Source organism: Oncorhynchus masou, chromosome 24 (genome assembly GCF_036934945.1).
Source record: "Oncorhynchus masou masou isolate Uvic2021 chromosome 24, UVic_Omas_1.1, whole genome shotgun sequence".
In the NCBI taxonomy this organism is placed as follows: Eukaryota; Metazoa; Chordata; class Actinopteri; order Salmoniformes; family Salmonidae; genus Oncorhynchus; species Oncorhynchus masou.
This window is the reverse complement of record NC_088235.1, coordinates 73,590,005-73,612,452: the sequence shown is the minus strand read 5'-3', so window position 1 is coordinate 73,612,452 and position 22,448 is coordinate 73,590,005. Positions and strand designations below refer to the sequence as shown.

Genomic DNA, 22,448 nt, shown 5'->3' with positions numbered 1-22,448 from the left:
CTTGCAGTCTGTTTTTTAACCGTTAAGTGCCTTCATTTTCCTAAATGTTTTTTACCAATTTATCAGGGAGGCGCCCCTTTGTAGACGCAAAAATAATATCCTCCTTGATAAACTACATAAATCCCTTATTTTACCTTTTCTGTCCAAGTATAGTGACATTAAGTTCCACAGCCTTTCTCAGACTATTTCAATTCTTTGAATGTATTAAAACCGATGTACAAACGGTAGCCTACACTTTGATCTTTTTTAAATGGGCTTTTATGGTGTAGATAAGTCACACAAGTACCTCTGAGATGGTAAATTACCAATTCCCACTAGTGGCCATGATGCAATATTGCAATGATCAGTGGCTTCAGTCACTCTTGCTAGAATGTATTTTGCCACCCTTATCATTTAGGTAAATAGAGGAGCATCTTGATTATGAACTGAAGTTATTCATATACACAAGCTTCCCTGTGGTGTGTAGATGGGTGTTAACCAAATCTCAAGTGCCCAAAGACATGGTTTTGATTGGATGGCTTGGTCTGGTTTAGAGTTAAATTGATTTTCAAATGGCTTTCCGTCCCCCCCTTTAAATCTGTGTGAAGGTGTATATGGTGACGTGATGAGAGTGAAGATCCTGTTCAACAAGAAGGAGAACGCTCTGATCCAGATGTCTGATGGGACTCAGGCGCAGCTAGGTAAGGCCCAGCTACACTTTCCTGGGAGGGAATACCTCCAACTACCATCTAAGAACTAGTTCTAACTGAACAGCAATATGTAGGGAGTGATGTGCATCTGAGAATGATTCTAAAGGGATAAAAAATAAATAACCTGAGGTTATTTAGCGATGGAAATATACCCAAATTTTGAATATAAGACTCACTGCTTAACTCTATTTTCAACAGCAATGAGCCACCTGAATGGCCAGAGGCTCCACGGGAAAGCGCTGCGCGTCACCCTGTCCAAACACACCAATGTCCAGCTGCCCCGCGAGGGCCATGAGGACCAGGGCCTGACAAAGGACTACAGCAACTCACCCCTTCACCGCTTTAAGAAGCCCGGCTCCAAGAACTACTCTAACATATTCCCTCCCTCAGCCACCCTGCACCTTTCAAACATCCCGTAAGTAGACTGGAGGAGTTTCTCCTGCAATGATTCCCCTGACCCTTTTGATAGCTGCTAATCCTGAGGTACTGCTTTCGTTGTCTGAAAACAAATTCTACAAATGTATTGGTAAACTACTGCTAAAAGCATATCAAGTTTTGCAATGTCTTTTTAGACCCTCTGTGGTTGAGGATGACCTCAAGATGCTGTTTGCGAGCTCCGGTGCAATGGTCAAGGCCTTCAAGTTCTTCCAGTAAGTTGTCTTTTTTCCCTTCTCAAACAGCCATAATTTAAAACTTTATTTTCTATCTGCTCGCGTGTATGATGTCTTTACGAAAGTCTGTATTTGGGAACTATTTAGACCCCTTGACTTTTTCTACATTTTGTTACGTTACAGCCACATTCTAAAATAGCGTCATCAATCTGCACACAATACCCCATAATGACACAGCATAAACATGTTTTAGAATTTTTTTCTCCAAGTTTGTGTATACATTTTAAAAAGTACAAATATTCGGACCCTTTACTCGGTACCTTGAAGCACATTTGGCAGTGATTACAGCCTCGAGTCATCTTGGGTATGAAGTTAAAAGCTTGGCACACCTGTGTTTGGGGAGTTTCTCCCATTCTTCTCTGCAGATCCTCTCAAGCGCTGTCAGGTTGGATGGGGAGTGACGCTGCACAGCTATTTTAAGTTATTTCCAGATATGTTCGATTGGGTCCAAGTCCGGGCTCTGGCAGGGCCAAGCAAGGACATTCAGATTTGTCCAGAAGCTACTCTTGCGGTATCTTAGGCTCGTTGTCCTGTTGGAAGGTGAACCTTTTCCCCAGTCTGATGTACTGAGTGCTCTGGAGCGGGTTTCCATCAAGGATCTCTGTACGTTGCTCTGTTCTTCTTTCCCTTTATCCCGACTAGTCTCCCAGTCCCTGTTGCTGTAAAACATCCCCACAGCATGATGCTGCCACCACCACGCTTCACTGTAGGGATGGCGCTTGATGCTTGGCATTCAGGCTAAAGTTCAATCTTGGTTTCATCAGACCAGAGAATCTTGTTTCTCATGGTCAGTCCTTTAGGTGCCTTTTGACAAACTCCAAGAGGGCTGTCATGTGTTTTTTACTGAAGAGTGGCTTCCATCCAGCCACTCTACTATAAAGGCCTGATTGGTACAGTGCTACAGAGATGGTTGTCCTTGTGGAAGATTCTCTCATCTCCACAGAGGAGCTCTGTCAGTGACCATCAGGTTCTTGGTCACCTCCCTGACCAAGGCCCTTCTCCCCTGACTGCTCAGTTTGGCTGGGTGGCCAGCTCTAGGTAGTTTTGGTGGTTCCAGACTTCTTCCATTTAAGAATGGAGGCCACTGTGTTCTTGGACCTTCAATGCTGCAGAAATATTTTAGTACCCTTCCCCAGATCTGTGCCACAACACAATTTTGTCTTGAGCTATACGGACAATTCCTTCGACCTCCTATGCTTAGTTTCTGCTCTGACATGCACTGTCAACTGTAGGACCTTTATATAGACAGGTGTGCCATCATTCTGTACAATATTTTCTAACACTCACATACTTTATTTTCCTTTCTACCATTTGTCTGATGTACTAAGTGCTTTTCTAAAGATTGTTTTAAAATCCATAGGGTCTGATTCACATCCTGTTTTTAATGCAGCTTTCTGCCCCCATTTATTTCAGAACCTTTGCCCTGTTTTTAATTTGACGATTGTTTCTTGTCTTATCCTGAATTGGACACTGTGCTATCTAACCTCCAAACGAGCTTCAATGCCATACAACACTCCTTCCGTGTCCTCCAACTGCTCTTAAACGCTAGTAAAACCAAATGCATGCTTTTCAACCGATCGCTGCCTGCACCCGCTTGCCCGACTAGCATCACCACACTGGATGGTTCCGACCTTGAATATGTGGACACCTATAAGTACCTAGGTGTCTGGCTAGACTGCAAACTCTCCTTCCAGACCCATATCAAACATCTCCAATCGAAAATCAAATCAAGAGTTGGCTTTCTATTCCGTAACAAAGCCTCCTTCACTCACGCTGCCAAGCTTACCCTAGTAAAACTGACTATCCTACCGATCCTCGACTTCGGCGATGTCATCTACAAAATTGCTTCCAACACTCTTCTCAGCAAACTGGATGCAGTTTATCACAGTGCCATCCGTTTTGTCACTAAAGCACCTTATACTACCCACCACTGCGACTTGTATGCTCTAGTCGGCTGGCCCTCGCTACATATTCGTCGCAAGACCCACTGGCTCCAGGTCGTCTACAAGGCCATGCTAGGTAAAGCTCTGCCTTATCTCAGTTCACTGGTCACGATGGCAACACCCATCCGTAGCACGCGCTCCAGCAGGTGTATCTCATTGATCATCCCTAAAGCCAACACCTCATTCGGCCGCCTTTCGTTCCAGTACTCTGCTGCCTGTGACTGGAACGAATTGCAAAAATCGCTGAAGTTGGAGACCTTTATCTCCCTCACCAACTTCAAACATCAGCTATCTGAGCAGCTAACCGATCGCTGCAGCTGTACATAATCTATTGGTAAATAGCCCACCCATTTTAACCTACCTCATCCCCACAGTTTTTATTTATTTACTTTTCTGCTGTTTTGCACACCAATATCTCTACCTGTACATGACCATTTATCAAGCCAGTGTTAATCTGCAATATTGTAATTATTCGCCTACCTCCTCATGCCTTTTGCACACATTTTATATAGACTCCCCTTTTTTTTCAACTGTTATTGACTTGTTAATTGTTTACTTCATGTGTAACTCTGTTGTCTGTTCACACTGCTATTCTTTATCTTGGCCAGGTCGCAGTTGTAAATGTGAACTTGTTCTCAACTAGCCTACCTGGTTAAATAAAGGTGAAATAAATAAATAAAATAAAAAAGATCTGGAAAGCAGCACATGTCGTCCCCCAACATAAGATGAGATCCTTCTGACTTAAATAACTGCTGTCCAAATTCCAAATAAATCATCCCTAGAAACTCACAGCTTCTCACTGTATTCTTGATGTGCACCAGTCTGGTTTTAGACCTGAACATGGCATCATTTTAGTGTTACATTGCTTATATCATACTTTAAAAAAAAAATTGCTGCCTTATTGATACCTTTTTAAGGTCTTCAACATGGTTGACCATCACATTATCATTTTAAAAGTTGACGGACATAGACCTGGATCAGGCTTCTTTCAAGTGATTTGAAAATTGTCTGAACACTTCCATTTCTGATGGTGTTAAGTCTAGTTTTCTGTCATTACTTAATGTGTACCGCAGGGGTTTGTATTTGGACCTGTTCTCTTTACTATTTATATAAATAATATTTGTCTATCGGTTAAAGTGTAATATTCATTTGTATGCAGAGGTTTCTGTCATGTATGCAATCGCCCCAACTAGACCAGTCGTTAGTTGCAATCTGACTTTTTTGCCTTTATAAAAACTTGTGCTAAATGTTCTTGAATTCTGGCAAAAATGTTTGCTGTGCTACATTTATTGAATTGGTTCCCCCATCGATTGGGTTCTTGACTACATATTTTGGATTTAGTTTTAAACACTGAGCAAGGGAACTAAGATTTAAAGTGGAATTTTTCCTAAATAAATCTATCCTCTCCCTGAAAAGCAGATTGTACGGTCAATTTTCCTGCCAGTTCTTGACTAGGGTGACACCATTTACCAGAATGCAGCAGCTGCTACTCTGAAACCTTTTGAATGCCGTCTACCATAGCGCCCTTCGCTTTATCGCAGGTGACTGTTTTAATACTCGGCACTGCATCCTGTATCAAAAGGTTTGCTGGTCCTCATTAAAGTCCCGCTGTTCACTTAACTATTTTTGTTTACAAAGCTCTACTACGCTTGCCTGGCTACCCAAACTCCTTTCTCCGGCCAAACGCAATGCGCCTGGGTCGTAGTACCTGATACCTCCCTGATTTCTTGAATAGAAATCCATTCTAGATCGTCTGACTGGTTCCAAAAACCAATGGGTTGGCCAGAGCCAGAACACACATGGGTAATGCAGCGTTTGAAAATTTATTTGGCTTTTGTACTCTGATTGGTTCGAGGTAATTCAAACGCTTTGTTTTGTACAACACCCATAATTTTGACATCACCACAAACAACTTCAATGATGGCAGTCTGACAGTCTTCAGAAAGTATTCCTACCCTTTAAACTTGTTCCACATTTTGTTACAACTTGAATTCAAAATGGACAGTGAAAACATGTTTAAAGAAATACAGAAATATCTTGTTTACTTACATAAGTATGCACATGCCTGAGTCAATGCTTTCTAGAAGCACCTTTGGCAGCGATTACAGCTGAGTCTTTCTGGATATGTCTGAGCTTTCCACACTTGGATTGTGCAACATTATCCCATTATTTATTTAATTCAAGAGTTCTGTTCTGAGGCCATTGATCATTGCTAGACAACAATTTTCAGGTTTTGCTGTAGATATGTCAACTAACTTGACCACTCTTGGTAAGCGACTCGTGTAGATTTGGCATTGTTTTAGGTGATTGTCCTGCTGGAAGGTGACATCTCGGTCTGGTGGAAAGCAATCCGAAGCAGGTTTTCCTCTAGGATTTTGCCTGTGGTTAGTGCATTCTGTTTTTTATTTTTATCCTGAAACACTCCCCAGTCCTTAACGATTACACATAACATGATGCAGCCACCTCTATGCTTTAAAATATGGATGGTGGTACTCTAATGTGTTGTACTGGATTTTCCCTGAACATAATTGGTATCCAGGACAAAAAGTTAATTGCTTTGCCACATTTTTTGCAATATTACTTTAGTGCCTTGTTGTAAGCAGGATGCTTGTTTTGGAATATTTTTGTTATTCTGTACAGGCTTCCTTTCACTCAGTCAATTCAGTTAGTATTGTGGAGTAACTACAATGTTGAGCCATCCCTCAGTTTAATGGCTGTGATAGGAAAAAACTGTCGCTGTTTTAGTCTCCATTGGCTTAATGATATCCCTTAGCGGTTTCATTCCTCTCCGGTAACTGAGTTAGGAAGGACGCTTGTATCCTTGTGACTGGGTGTATTGATACGCCATCCAAAATGTAGTAACTTAATGCTCAAAGGCATATTCAATGTCTGCTTAAGCATTTTTTGGTTTGTTTTACCCATCTACCTGTAGCTGCCCTTAGCGAGGCATTGGAAAACGACCCTGGTCTTTGTGGTTGAAATATGTTTGAAATTCACTGTTTGACTGGGGGACCTTTTTAGATGATTGTTTGTGGGGTACAGAGGACACAATCATTAGTCATGTTAACTATTATTGCACACAGGGAGTCCATGATTATGTGACTTAAGCACATTTTTACACCTGAACCTATTTAGGCATGCCATAAGTGGTTGAATACTTATTGAATAAAGACATTTTAGCTTTCAATTTTGTATTAATTTGTCAAAAATAAATCCACTGACATTATGGGGTATTGTGTGTAGGCCAGTGACAAATCTCATGTTAATCCATTTTAAATGCAGGATGTAAACACAACATAATTGTGGAAAAAAATCCAAGGGTGTGAATACCTTAAGGCACTGTATGTAGCGAACGATAGAGCAGCGTAATTAAGTTTGAGTTGTCCGACTTGCCTAACATAACCAATTTGGTAACTCATGTTAATGGAGGTTCCTTGGGTGTCCACCAAATTGGGTAATTCAACTTTAGTTTTAATGCATGTCACTGCTGGAACAATTTACAAAACTCATTACAAGTGAATGTTCTGGTGCTGCTCTGGCAATTTTTGTGTTGAGGACCCAGTAGATGAGGAATGTAACTAACTATTTTATTTTTTACATTATTGATTGTACTCTTTTCAAATTGAATTGATTTGTATTACAGTGATCGGGACACCCTTGAGAATGAGGCCCTGGTCTCAATGGGTTTCCCCTGAATGAATAAATAAATGCTAATATTGGTCCTATGACTTGAATGAGATTTGTGCCATAAATGCTAAAACATTAGCACTGTGAAACAGTGCCAGTGAAACAACTTAAACTAAGGCATGGATTGTTGCCACACCATGTCCCATATACTGCAACGGGGTATCGAAACCAAAATGTAATTTTGGATGAACTATCCCTTTGAATGTTTAATGAAAGGCACCGCATATCTGACCGTGTGCAATGTTTATTTTTTAGGAAAGACCGCAAGATGGCCTTGGTCCAGATGAGCTCAGTTGAGGAGGCCATAGAGTCCCTCATCGAGTTCCACAATCACGACCTGGGTGAGAACCACCACCTGAGGGTCTCCTTCTCCAAATCTACCATCTGAGGGGTGCAGCCCAAAACACTGCTGATGGGCCGCCCACATCCCTTCACGACCTCTACTATGTCAAGTTGTGGGGAAGCGACTCTTCAGTCGTGAAGTAGCATCCAACACAGCAATCACTTCCATCATTCCTAGTATATTTATATACGTATATCTACATATGTCGACCTATAAACCATATGGAAAAGAAACGTGCACACCCAAATTTACTGGGTAAAAAAAAGTTTTATATTTCTAGCATCTTGCCTTTGCGAGGTAAATGCATTCCTTGCTCTCTGCACTGACAGAAGTAGTTTACACTTGCCTGTCTAAGTCTGATTTAAGAGATTGGCGTAGCCTAAACTTCAGTCTTTTGGTAAATTCCATTTGCCCTTGGGTTCCAACACCACTAGGTTCTGAGGCTGACGCCTCATGCCCTCTTTGCCTTCAGATGTTTTCTGTGCCTTATTCCAGAAGTCTTATGTCCTTCAATTTGATACGTTGGCATTTTACAGCCAAAACAAAATTTAGCTTATCTTCCTCTCCCCAATCCTTGCTTGCGAAGACCAGGTTTACAGCTGATATGGGTTTACCGTTTGTATAAAATGTATTACAAGGTGGTTCACCCCCCCCCCCAATGTATTATGAAGGTTTTCTTTTTAGTCTTATTTTAAAATTAAGATGAGCTAGTTAGTTGAAGATTAAATCCACAACTCATTATCTAGCTTTTTTATTTTTTAAATATGTAAACCCCTTGTACCAGGGTTTGTGATTATTAGTCTTGTTTACTGTATGTCTAGATGTAGGTTTGCATTTTTTATGAAATTTATGCAATACGTTTTGTACAAATCCAGTATTGTACACATTGTTATTCATATATACTGTTGGTTGTAGCTTATAGGTATTGGTCAGTGGTTGCCTTCACAACTGTGCCTTAGCAAAAGGTCTTACTAGAAATGTATGGCTTACAATGTCTTATGATTTTTGTCTTAATGGCTTGCCTCTCCTGATGCAGTGGCTGTCAATTTAGTATATTTATACAATTTTGTGATACACTACAGCGTAAAACCAAATAAGGCCTTTTTGCAAGTTATTTTAGTGAACCTGTATACACAGCTTTATTCATAATGCACTGCCACAGAGTTGTGGTAGTCTGCCTGCCCATTATAGCACATTTTACAAGGTTCTTACGGGGATCAAACAGAAGCGGACTATTGTGACTCTGCTGCTGTGAATTATAAAATAAACGTATGAATTGGAAGCGTCTCAGTTGCATGCCAAGATGAATGATGGTTATTTGATATTTACATGTGGGGTTAGTAACCTTTATTGTACAGGGCTGTGACTTAATGCAGTCATTGCTAACGGCAATGCGGCACCCTCTCATGTAGTCTATGGACTGAACGTTCATCTTAAATTGAGATCCATTTTGCGTTTTTGGAGAAGTGCCTTTCAAATGAAGCCTTTTTTGGTCTGTTTATACACGTATGTTTACGTAATGAACGTATGTTTCTGCCTTAAGTGCCCTCAGGCTCATAGGAAATGCACACATCTGTCAAATGTAAAGGTCTGCAGTGATTCTGGGCGCTTGCTACAGTGAAGGTGGACACTTTGTTGTAGATCACATTTTAAAAGGTAATTATCAGTCTTAATACTTGGACATTCCACATGTGCATCATTTTATATTGGGCAAATGTTGGTTCTTTTCTCACAATTAATTGTGCATCAAGTTCCATATTTTAAATTGGTGCAAAGCAATAGAATTTCAGGGTCATGTGAGGAACCAGTGCTCAGACATTGTTCCATCACTAGTTTTCTTGAACACCAGTTTATTACATGCTAACCTATTCATAATTGGACTCCAGCAATGCAGAAGAATGACAATTTGTTTGTAGATTACTCAAGAATATGCGACACTAGTCTCCATATCAATATGTAGCATGTATTGCTATTAAAGGTATTTTACTTGCTTTGCATACCCCAGGCCAGGAGTGGATTTCCCAATTATGCAAAATTGCACAGCATTTAAAATCATTACCTCGATCACTTAACATTAAGATTGCAGGATTTCTTCAAGTGAGGTGATTGTCGGGGGGGGGGGTGAAAAGCGGTATATTCATTTTTTTGTACCACAAAGTAGGTATTCTGAAACGATAAGTTTTATATCTATAAAACATATTTTGATTGCAATTAGCTTGGGACCTTTTCTTCTGGGCCGCTCAGTAAAGAAGACAAACATCACAATTAAATTGTTGGGAAAAAAAAAGAAATGGGTCCCTTTTGGTCATTAGTGTTCCGTGTAGCTTGAACCTTTCTTAATTGTGCCTTCAATAAATATTTTCACTGCTTTCAATTTGTAATTTCCTTTTTTTGGGTTCTGCCATTTTTAGATTTGTCTCCTTGCTCATCAGTTGGTTTCCTTCTCCTGCAAACCATTGGCTCTATATAGGCAACTTGTTGTTTCAGCCAAATACTTAGGACAGTACACCATTGATTTGAAATGATAAAACGTGCATAAAAATACTTTGAGTATAGCGCCCAAGCTTTTTGGTTTCCAACTACTCTTGGAAAGCGCTGTCGGGTGTGCGTCATACAGTTTTTGGGTTCACTGGTGGTCAAATTTTGTTTTTTCGCATGAATTTCAATGAAATGTTGCATTGTATGCTAAGTACTGGGAATTTGGGGAGCAAATTTAACTGCGTTGTTTAGTTGCGTGCAAGTTGTATTTGATGTAATAGGGGCCCTGTGTTTTTCACCAAACAAGAATGAACTCAACATGCAACGATTTCAAAGAGTTATAGCAGTGAATGGAAATGGTCAATTCCAATAAATTAATTAGTCCCATATCTATGGATTTCACATGACTGGGAATAAATATATGCATCTGTTGCCCACAACAACAAAAAAGTAGGGACATGGGATCAGAAAACCAGTCCGTATCTGGTGACCATTTACCTCATGCAGCGTGACTTCGCATTGTTGATCCGGCTGTTGATTGTGGACTGTTGTCCCACTCCTCTTCCCTGCCTGTGCAAAGTTCCTGGATGTTGGCAGGAACTGGAACACGCTGTCATACACGTCGATCCAGAGCACCCCAAACATGCTCAATGGGGGACATGGCTGGTGAGTATGCAGGCCATGGAAGAACCGGGACATTTTCAGCTAAAATAGTCATTAACGTCTACAGTGTATTTCTGATCAATTTGCTTTTCTTTCTAAAACAAGTTAATTGCTAAGTGACCCCAAACCCCATTTTGAATGGTAGTGTGTGTATGTATGTATGTATATATATATGTATATATATATTTTTTTAATTATTAGTAGAAGGGATTTCTCCGTTTTAAAGCCACTTTTTGGTGAGCCGACAAAACCTATTAGACCATCTTGAAGTTCTGTGCTGATTGGATTTTATAGTTGAAATTATAAGCTATTTTATTACATTTTTATAATGCCCCCAAACATTGTACATGAAGGTACCTCACAGTAAAATAGAGGTACAACCATAGAGGTATGTGTTCTATATATATGCAAGTATATTTGAGTAAGAATATGTATTAAGTATTTGTTCTTTCCGGACACGAACACCCGTGACCATAGAAATAGGAATTCATTGAGTCCGATATCAATGCCCGTGACACTGTACACGTCACTAACAGGAACTTGGCATTTCCTGGTTGTACTTATCGAAACCACTTATGCTTACAACAAAATTCTCGTGTGAAGTTGCTGTTTTTTCCATTGAAACGACGACACGGTTTAATTATAGTGTAATAGTCCGTTTTTACAGTGTAAGGCGACAACGAAAATGCAATTTCAAGGAGTCATGAGGATTCTTTTACCGACGTTGTGGGCTATTTCAACCTTCGCAGACGAAAACACGAAGTCGCCAACAACAACAGGCATTACTGCTGCTGGCAACACCAAGCATGTCACGAATTCGAGTGCCAGTAACACGACGTCTAAGAACAATCATAGCAGCATTTTCAACTCCTTCGACGTTGATAGTTCAATGATACAACGGGCCTTGTACGTCCTTATTGGAGTCACCACCATTGGCGTGTTCTATTTCCTCGTGAGAGCTGTGCGGTGAGTAGAACAAGCTAATGATGTTGATGAAGACAGACCATTATCTATTGGTAGCAATCGTAGAGTCATTAAAAAAAATGTTTCAATGTCCGTGACTTTTTAAACTTAATTACGTTATGTTTAGGCAGAAGAAAAGAACAACCTCTAAGAAGAAGTATGGGCTGTTGTCAAACTATGATGACAGTGTTGAGATGGCTGTGCTGGAGAGTGATGAGGAGGATGACACTGTATATGAGGCCAGGTCCCTGAGAAGGTGAGTGAGATCTAATGACAAGTTGGTGCATCATCCCCTAGTGTTGCTCATCATATACAAATCCCATTCTTTTGCAAGTTTACATTGTAAATTTGTACGACATAGACTAGAGATTGCGAAAGTGCAAACTTGAAATACCTCAAACACAAGAACAGTAAGCCTACCTCAAATAACCTTAAATGACAGTTGTTATTATGTACCATCCATATTTAACGTTATTGTGTGAATGTGCAGTGAATCAGTTTCACCTTAGTGTCGTCATTAATCATTGGGCTCCTGAGTGGCACAGCGGTTTAAGGCACTGCATCTCAGTGCTAGAGGCGTCACTACAGACCCTGGTTTGATTCCAGGCTGTATCACAATCAGCCGTGATTGGGAGTCCCATAGGGCGGCGCATAATTGGCCCAGCGTCGTCCGGGTTTGGCCGGAGTAGGCCGTCATTGTAAATAAGAATTTGTTCTTAACTGACTTGTCTAGTTAAATAAAGGTTAAATAAAATAAATAAGAAATGTATTTATTTAACTTCTTCTCTGTTTGTCTCTGTCTTGTGTTTATCAGATGAGTCTGGATCTTTTCAAATAACACACATTGGACTGGGGAAAGAATGGAGACATTCCTACGGTGCATTTTTCAACTGTTATTAAGGCATATTTTTCTTTTTCTCGTGCACCTGAAAAAAGAAAAATTGGCTTTCAAAATGACTGCTCTATCCTCCGGTGAACACTTATTTTGTCTAGCTGCCTGGGTATAAAAAAGACATGGTGTTTTTGGTGACCAAATAAACTTACCTTTTGATTCTAACTATGAAGAGGAGGAAATAGGATTTGTAACATAACAGGAGTCTAATGCCAAAGTTGCTTAAGTGAATGTGCGCGGGATAATTCTTCAAATCCCCCTGTGCCCACCTTGAACTGAGCATAACAAACAACGAAAGATCTCTTCTAATTATCAACACGGATCCTCAATTTCCCGGTCGATGTGGTGTTGCCAAGGTTTTGTTTCTTTGTCTCTTGACAATATTCTGTTGCCATGGCATCCTATATATTTTATGATGTCTATCTTGAATCATACCTGGATCATTAGAGTTAGGCTAGTAGCTAATAGCCTGATTAGTGAGTGAGCTTACAAACTACTGTAAACTAAGCTAGCCTACCAATATCTCCATCCCATTTTGTACTATGCACCCACACATGAATGTTGTACTGTCGCATATACCTGCTCTATATGGTAAGCTAGACCTAATAAGTTTGTAATACTTTCAAGAAGTTAGTTGCTGAAAAAGCAAGACTTAAGCCAAAACTTTTGACAATCTTAGACAGTATGGAATGTGTCTGTAATTATAGCCCCATTTTTATGCAGGCTAATCAATATGCAATTCTACTGGCGATTGAAAAATCCATCCCTTCACCCTCTGCTTTGGCTACTTGTAACTCTGCAGAAGAAGCACCTATAATAATTTGTTAGGCCTACTCATATCAGTTTAACTGTAATTTCAGGTTTTGGTTACCAGTAATTTCCCAATGCCCAACCCATTGTTTTCAAATCCAGCTAACTGTAAATTATCTCATGTGTTCTGAGAACCTTTGCTTCTTTTTATTTTTCAAAAACAACACATTTCAGAGCTGGTTCTTTCTCCTAAATACATGGTTGCTGTTGACTGTAAAATCTCCTGTAATTTGTCCAGAGACAGTTTGCTGTTGCATTTACACAAGCTACTAAATGAACAAAGAAGGGTCCACACAAAATATTTATTTTTTATATAGCTTTTTACAACCTGCTTTGTCAAATTAAGGTTTTGAATTTATTGTGGTGTCTTAATTTTCCGTACCATACTTAAGTTGCCTGCATAAGTATTTGTCACTACTGTGCTTGCTTCATAGCAATTCCCAGTGGGAAATTAATACAATGTCACACATTGATTTATAAATTGAAACATCTTGGTTAATTGTGCCTCCATTTCCGGGAGGTAACTGCATTATAGTTTACGTTCCTGATAATCAGAACAAACACACAGGCAAGAGATTTATCTTAAATGAGCATCAACCCCACTGAAAATCCTCCCAGGTGTCCCTCTGGATTTAGCCTATTGGAAATGGATTGTAACCTTCAAACAATGTCAATGTCTGTACTAGAAATAGATTCATATTTTCTAAGAATTTTAATGCCAGCTGGTCCTGAGCTCAAAACATCTGCCGAATCACTCCTTTCCCTCATCATATGATTTGTTTCCTGAAGTTGGTTTTCTGTCTGCATTCCTTTGTCTGTGCAAATCTTGTATTTAACGGGAGCAAGGTCAGTCATATGATAAAGACCTCGGTGAACAAAGGCTCCAGTAAAACTTAAATGCTTTGACTGGCTCTAACAAATATCATGATTGTTTTCATGGTCCATTTCTTGCCTTCATCTATGAACTGTATGTACGTTCTGATCAGCAATACCGTTCCTTTGTCAATACTGTGGCCTGTGTGATAGAGAAGTCCCAGTCGTGTTTTGAATGAGGCCAAAGTGTATGTACTGTATCTGTGTTTGTGTGTGTGTGTGTGTGTGTGTGTGTGTATTGAGTCTTGTATTCTCTGTTGATTTAATGACTAGTGCTGTGTTGGTGCTGCAGGTCTGAGGCCTTCTGGTTGGTTGGTGGTGGGATCCTTAGGCTGTTACGGTGGGCTATTTTCACATCATGTTGAAAAGGAAAAATAAATCAAAGTGAGACTTTGAACTCTCTTTCCATTATCTTTGTCATATGCCATTTGAGATTATAACAAACTGTATACACGACAGGATAGGAGGTATTGAAACTGCTGCAATTTAGGAGATGTATTGAATGCAGTGTCAATTAGACTCATTCACATAATATGGTGAATTCAAATGGTGTGGTCCCCAATTCTCCTTCACATGTCAATTATTTAGTGTGTTCATTACAAAGAATTGCCACCAGGTGGTATCCTAACTCCACTAGTTCCAGTTACAATACCTAAACTGCCAAGCTTCCGCTTTGCGCCAGCTCTGCTCAGACAGGCCTAGAAGTTAAGAATGTTACCACGTTCGTGTGTGTCATATGTTCTCTAATGGGGTATATTGTCTTTACTCCCATTAGTCCTCTCTGACCCATCATCATTATAGCAGTTCATCCTACTGCTCAGTAAATTCTCATCTGAATATCCAAAGCATCATTTGGTTGTTTTATACAAGGATGTAATGAGTATTACTTTCTTTACAGATATATTTTTAGGTAGGCACAAAATTGTTTTGGGAGACAATCACACAAAATTTATTTTTAAACAATGTTTGTTAAGTTTTATCCTTACATCAGAACTTGAGGAAATAAGAGTATTGATTCACTTACTTTCCCTTTAACTGTTTGAAGAAAGTTGTATGGCTGGTTCACAGGACAACAGATAATGGTGTTTGTAAAGAGGCCAGGTATTACAAGTAGCCTAAGTGTAGGAGGAAATGGTGTGTGTAACAGCCAATATACCCTATATTCACAAATAGTTAATCTCCCTCTCTCCTCCTTGTCAGTCCCTCTGTGTATCAGTTGGAGAGGAGTCGAGCAATGCCAGGTGCACCCAGTGTGTGTCATCCTGGCCTGGGCTGCATATGCTTTTCCAATTACCTCTGTTAAACTCCACTGTGACATCCTCGCTCGATGCAAACATCCGAGACCCGGGCCCGGCCCAGAAGAGGATTTGCATTGGGTAATTCCGGTTGACTCGTGTCAACGGCAATTTGCCGCACTCCAAAAAATGTGGAGAAGCGAGCCAACAAGGGGAACGAATGCCATTGAGTGGCACAGCTGGAGCTGCGAGAAATTGTCTCCAAGAAATTTCACTGGAAATCCAATGACTGAAGCATGAAAATCTGATATTTAAAAGGGAGCGGAAGGGAAGAAAGAAGAGCAAAGACAGAAATGAATTTATTCCAAATCCAACTGTGGGACCGTATGGCCTGGGCTGGATCCTCTCTGCATTTCAATGAAGAAGAGAAACCGACCAAGTGATGTTGATCATTCTTATTTTCTTTATCCTGCGTCATTCCGCACTCCATCTCCTTTCAGAATCTTCAGTGTCGGCTTTCTGCTTACTTTTCACCAGCCGTTTTCAACACAGCAGAAATAATTTAAAGCAACTTTTTGAGCCTGTAATACATGAAGGGGGGTGGTACATTGTGCTTTTGGATGCACTCCATACTGTGAGTTGCTTCTGTAAGGCCCACTTCAGTCCCTCAGCTTTTGGCTGTAGCACACTGGCGAAGAGGGAACACTGTTCCTATCAGATTATGCTGAATCTTATACAATGTCCTACAGCCTACACTCATTGATTGTCCTGTTTTCTCGTCAAGAGAGGGGGTTGATAAGATAGAAAGACTTTTCCTAGAGCAGGGGTAACCACGGACTGATTTTTGTCAGAGCGGATGTTTGCGGGGCTGGAAACATAATTATAATTGTACACTGCAAATTGACCACAACTAAGCCCAATAAGAGATTGTATTTTAAAATACCAATAATTTCATACCTTGAGTCATACCTTGATTGAGACATTACCATCATTTTTTAATCGAGTGAACACCTGGGAGCAGATTGCGCCCCCCCCCCCAAAATGACAAACATTTTAGGGTGCCCCAAAAAATCACTTGCGTGCCAGCAATGGCATACGGGCCACTTGTTGCCGACCCGTCCGAGAGTGATGGGTGACATCCTGAGAACTAAAATATGTTACTGTATTTCTCATTCTTCCTATGATTATAGTATACATATGATTAGTCTTTTCAATAATATTTCATCTGCTGTGAAAGGGAGTTTAGAAAACCTGTTTACAGAGTTAGGGATCGGGCCTACCTCTCAAGTTCTCAAACTGAAACCAGAAGCTTACTGTATCTATGGTACGTTTGGGGATAATGTCTGGTTGTATCCATTTATACAATATTGGCCCTGTTGAACTTGTGTGTGATATTCTGTCTTGCTACGGAAACTGTAGCAGAAAAAGCTTCAGTGAATTTCACCAGCAGTGTCGCCCCCAGTATCTTGTGTGGCTCCTACTGTGTGGCCCAAGGCACAGCTCTACCAGCTGGCACTGTGTGTGATGAGACTAAACGTGAGATGATAGTCCTTTCTCCACTCACTCGGAGGTCATTCCCAGCCACAGGAAAAGCCTCCTCAGAAGCAAGAGATACAGAGGTAGAACTCGAGCACTCTCTCTTTCCTCTTCCTTTACTTTCTATTGAACCCTCCCTCCCCCCCCCCCATCTCCCTCCACTGTCTCCTGCCCACACACTCTCGCTCCCCATCTCGCTCCCCATCTTTCTCCCCTTTCCACACACTTTTTCAAGTCAGAGGAGACGCTCGCTCCTGACCTTGCTCAATGCTTGAGTGGCTGGGCTGCTCCTGGCTGCTGGAGCGCTACTGGGAGACATAATAAACGGCGCCCTTTTCATCTCCGACACAAAGAACGGAGAGAAGAAGATTCCGGGGGCCTCAAAGGAAGTCTCCCGAACAAAGGAGACCTGAACTGAATAGATCTGCAAAGAGGAGAGTGGCAGGATGGGAGGTAGGGGAGGGGGAGCAAACTTTTCTTCCATAAACACACACACAGACACACACACTCACAAAAGGGGGTAATGGTGATGATTGGCTATGTTAATTGTTTTTGTTGGTGGTATTTCGGGGTTTGTTCTCGAGGCTTATTCACACGGGTAGGCCGATAGAAGCACAGAGGCTAAACTTCAAAGGGTACAGCCTACATTTCAGGGGCATCATTTATCCACCCAGTACTCACCCTATAATGTTCCATGTGCAGTAAGCCATATTTGGTTCTTGGTGTGAGGATAGGGAAATCAACCCTAAATAATTGGATTGATTCATTGTGAAGGTGTAATGCTCACTCCCGGACCTGGTGGATATTGTGCAGCGTCCGGGATGCCACGGTGGAGTTGAACACACTATCAATGGTTCTTTATTCATGGCACAGAGCGATTGGTGTGGCACTTTAACTCCTGTTTGTTTGGGGGCTGAGATTTAGGGCCTGCTAGCGACGGCTTGGGAATAACTGGAACTGGGATGTGTGAAGGACTAGAATCAGTTTGAATATCCACGGAGTCTGTATGCCTACCTGTATTTGCTCATGTCACGTTCTCTCCACAAAAGGAGTGACAGGAGGGGCGAGTGTGATCCTGAGCAAACTTCACTTCCATAAACACACACAAAATGGGGGGTGATTTATCTTTTTACCATTTTGTTTTTCCACAGCACCCCACAAATAACACCACACACACACAAAAGCCCACTATACAACACATTGCCCAAGGTGATTACCTTCAGAAAGTATTCAAACCCCTTGACCTTTTCCACATTTTGTTACATTAGTCTTACTCTAAAATTCAATTGTTTTGTTTTTTTCATAATTCTACACACAATACCCCATAATGACTCAGCAACAGCTTTTTAGAAATGTTTGCAAATGTATAAAAAATCCTCACATTTTCATACCCTTTACTCAGTACTATGTTGAAGCACCTTTGACAGCGATTACATCCTCCAGTCTTCTTGGGTCTGATGCTTCAAGCTTGGCACACCTGTATTTGGGGAGTTTCTTCCATTCTCTGCAGATCCTCTCAAGCTCTGTCAGGTTGGATGGGGAGTGTCGCCGCACAGCTATTTTCAGGTCTCTCCAGAGATGTTCGATCGGTTTCAAGTCCGGGCTCTGGCTGGGCCACTCAAGGACATTCAGAGACTTGTCCCAAAGCCACTCCTGCATGGTCTTGGCTGTGTGCTTAGGGTCATTATCCTGTTGGAAGGGGAATTTTTGCCCAAGTCTAAGGTCCTGAGTGCTCTGGAGCAGGTTTTCATGAAGGATCTCTATACTTTGCTCCATTCATATTTCCCTCAACCCTGACTAGTCTCCCAGTCCCTGCTGCTGAAAAACATCCCCACAGCATGATGTCGCCACCACCATGCTTCACCGTAGGGATGATGCCAGGTTTCCTCCAGATGTGACGCTTGGCATTCAGGCCAAAGAGTTAAATCTGGGTTTCATCAGACCAGAGAATCTTGTTTCTCATGGTCCGAGAGTCCTTTAGGTGCCTTTTGGCAAACTTCAAGCGGCCTGCACTAGGAAGAGTCCTGGTGGTTTCAAACTTCTTCCATTTAAAGATGATGGAGGCCACTGTGTTCTTAGACCTTCAATGCTGCAGAATATTCAAGAGCTCTGAATACTTTCCAAATGCACTGTATGGTTTACAAATTTTGTCAAACAATCCTCCAGTTTGTTATAGAGGGTGAATATTTTTTAATTGATGTCTATAAAATGTTTTTGCAATAATTAGAACGAGATTACAAAACTTTCTCTATTGATCACCAATATATTAATTTCCCAAAAGAGATAATTGTGGAGATGGATGGATATAAATTCCTAGACAAAATGAAATGATAGCACATGCATTATCCCAAAATGGTGTCAGTTTATTACAGGACCACAGCATGTGTAATAGGGTTCCTTTGTGTATCTCCAACAGAGATGTGACATTTCTGGGTGTATTACATGCATTCTGGCAGGAGTGTGGTAAGTCCAATGAATTAACTTCAATTGCAGTATTTTGTCTTAGGTTGTGGGAGCAGGTGACCAATGGTTCTCCTCAATCTCTTCCTTTTAGATCTGTTGTCAATTCTTTCCTTGAAGGTTATGAACCGTTGGGTAGAGTTTCAATCAACCCTTGATCTAACTTGGCAATTCACTTATTTGGCTTAGCAGCTTCTTTCAGTATATTTTTTTTGTGCTAGATGCTTTAGATTCATCCAGATTCTGTTGAAGAGATTGAATGACATTTCGGAGTTGTAAGAATTTAAAGAAGTCTGCTTTGGAGAATCCCAATCTTTCTTGGAATTGAGTGAATGACAAGTTGAGATCCATCATAGTACACATGTTAAACATTCATGATGCCACCAGGACTTAAAGGTGTTGTCATTAAACATTGGAAATAAGGTGGGGTTATTCCAAGTAGGGTGGCCTGGCAATATTAGTTCATTCCACCTCGTGAATTGATGTACATCTAGCCAAATACGAATGGAATTGAGAATCACTGGAATGTCTGTCTTTTTTCTTCAACTCCTTGGACCCGGGGTAGTGAATATATTTGAGATCTTAAGGTTACATTGATTGCTTCAATACTCCTCCATGCACAAGGTTAGTCATCTGTGCATTGTTTAAGTGAACGCAGTTGTGCAGCCCAGTAATACATCTCCATATGAGGTAGCCTAGTTCAAGACCTCCAGCTTTATAGCGTAGTGTAAAACAGACAATTAGAGTCTTGTGGTCTTTCCATTCCAAATAAAGAGAGTAGGCCATTTTTTACTTTAAAAAGTTGGATGGAATTTCAACTGTCAGGGCCTGGAATAAATACATCAACCTTGGTAATATATTAATTTTGATTATGTTGAACCTACCTAACATATAGATAGGGAGAGATCTCCATCTTTGAACATCAGATTCATTCTTAACTATTAAATTAAAAATCATTGACTTCATATGCCTCCTCCAGAATGCATGGTATCAGAACACCCAGGTACTTTAAATGTGTCTGTCCATTTCCACTGAAATATACTTCCTAAGCCTGAGAAGTGCTGATTAGAAATGAGAATTCTCCCAATTCACTTTGAATCCTCATACAGCACCATATGTGTTCAAAAGTATTAAAATAAATAACAGAATGTTCTATTTCAGATAAAGTCAAATGTAATCTGCATGCAATGATATCACATGTTGATCTCCACCAATCTCTATGCTCCAGATTGAGCCATGAGTTCTAAGTATTGATGCAAGGGGTCCTGTTGCTAATGAAAATAAACAACTAAACAAAGAGCATCCCTGTCTTGTCCCTCTTGATTCAGAGATCTGTCCATTTGTTCATATAGATGCTTTTGGGGATTTGTACAATATCTTAATCCAGGAAATAAATACCAAACCAAAACTTTTTTTAAGACAGCCACCAAATATGCCCATTCCACCCTATCGAATGCTTTTTCAGAATCTATTGATACTGCCACTTGTGGAGCGTTCAAGTTCTTGGTATGGTGGATTATATTGAAAAAACGGCAGAGATTGTCTGAAGATGTCCTGTTCTGAGTGAATCAACTTTTGTATCACTGTTTCTATGCGAAAAGCCAATACCTCAGCAATGATTTTGTATTCCACATACAAGAGTGATACTGGGTGGAAGGATCCGCATGACAATGGATCCTTAAGTAACTGAACTGAATGACTACCGACCTATAGCACTCCAATCATCATGAAGTGCTTCGAGGGGCTAATCAAAGACTACATCACCTCATCCCTCTCCAATTTACCTACCGCCCTGACAGATCCATGGACAAGGCAATCGCCATTGAACTACACACTACCCTCACCCACCTGGACAAAAGGAATGCATATGTGAGTATGCTGTTCATTGACTACAGCTCAGCCTTCAATACCATATAGGGGCGGCAGTGTAGCCTAGTGGTTAGAGCGCTGGACTAGTAACCGGAAGGTTGAGAGTTCAAACCCCCGAGCTGACAAGGTACAAAATCTGTCGTTCTGCCCCTGAACAGGCAGTTAACCCACTGTTCCCAGGCCGTCATTGAAAATAAGAATTTGTTCTTAACTGACTTGCCTGGTTAAATAAAGGTAAAAAAAAAAAAAAAATTGCCCTCCAAGCTCACCAAAAAGGTCACGGCCCTGGGCCTGAGCTCCTCCCTTTTGCCACTTGGTCCTGGACTTCCTAACAGGCCGGTGGTGAAGGTAGGCAACATTACCTCCTCCACACTGATCCTCAACATGTGTCCCCCTGTATACCAACTGCGTGGCCTCACACAATTCGATCTCCATCATCAAGTTAGCTGACGACATGACAGTAGTAGGCCTGATCACCAACAACAACGAGAAAGCCTACAGAGAGGAGGTAGGCACTCTTGATGGCACCCACCTGGACAAAAGGAATGCATATGTGAGTATGCTGTTCATTGACTACAGCTCAGCCTGGGCATCCAGGTAAACAACCTCGCCTCAACGTCGGCAAAACAAAGGAGCTGATTGTGGATTTCAGGAGGAACCAGTCTGTGCATGCCCCCATCCTCAACAACAGGTCTGATGTGGAGACGATCAAAAACTTCCTTGGCGTATCCCATTTCGGAGAAGCTGAAATGGTCAAACCACACGGACACCGTGGTGAAGAAGGCACGACAGTGACACTTCAACCTCAGGAGGCTGAAGAAATTTGTCCTGTCCCCGAGGGCCCTCGGTGCTCTACAGGTGCTCCATCGAGAGAATATTGTCGGGCTGCATCACAGCCCGGTACGGCAACTCCACCGACACTAACTGCAAGGCTCTATAGAAGGTGATACGCTCAGCCAAACGCACCATTGGTTGGACACTGCCTGCCCTCCAGGACACCGACAAGACCTCAAGGACCTCAGCCACCTGAGCCACGGCCTGTTCTCCCGCTTCCATCACTCAGACGCGGGCAGTATAGCAGCATTATGGGGGAAAAACTAGACTGGCCAATAGCTTCTAGCCCCAGACCATCAGGCTGCTGAATAGCCACCACCAGGCAGCTACCTACTCCCCCCATAAAAATGTAACCGTGTTACATTCACTTCTCTTGTTGACCTGTACTGTTGGAGCTCAGAGCTTAAGAATTTCACTGTACCTTGCAATTATATCTTCAAAACCTTGTGCATGTGATTACTAAACTAATCTAATCTCATCATTACCAGGAGATGGTTCACTT

General features: G+C 41.2%; 2 protein-coding genes across 5 annotated transcripts in view; both read left to right on the top strand.

Annotated features, from left to right (window-relative positions):
• LOC135512603 (polypyrimidine tract-binding protein 1-like) overlaps positions 1-9,702 on the top strand; it is a 29,031-nt gene extending 19,329 nt beyond the window's left edge. For all 4 annotated transcript variants that reach the window (XM_064934800.1, XM_064934799.1, XM_064934802.1 and 1 more), the window contains 4 exons: positions 588-680; positions 888-1,104; positions 1,262-1,339; positions 7,246-9,702. In XM_064934800.1, coding sequence (XP_064790872.1) covers positions 588-680; positions 888-1,104; positions 1,262-1,339; positions 7,246-7,378 — 521 coding nt within the window. In that variant the 3' untranslated portion in view covers positions 7,379-9,702. The remainder of the gene's footprint in view (positions 1-587; positions 681-887; positions 1,105-1,261; positions 1,340-7,245) is intronic.
• A 1,302-nt stretch (positions 9,703-11,004) lies between these two features.
• Positions 11,005-14,421, top strand: LOC135512602 (protein FAM174C-like). Its single transcript, XM_064934798.1, has 3 exons — positions 11,005-11,440; positions 11,565-11,693; positions 12,252-14,421. Exons 1-3 carry the CDS (start codon positions 11,160-11,162, stop codon positions 12,253-12,255), a joined length of 414 nt encoding a protein of 137 aa, XP_064790870.1. The 5' UTR covers positions 11,005-11,159; the 3' UTR covers positions 12,256-14,421.
• The last annotated feature ends 8,027 nt before the right edge of the window (positions 14,422-22,448 follow it).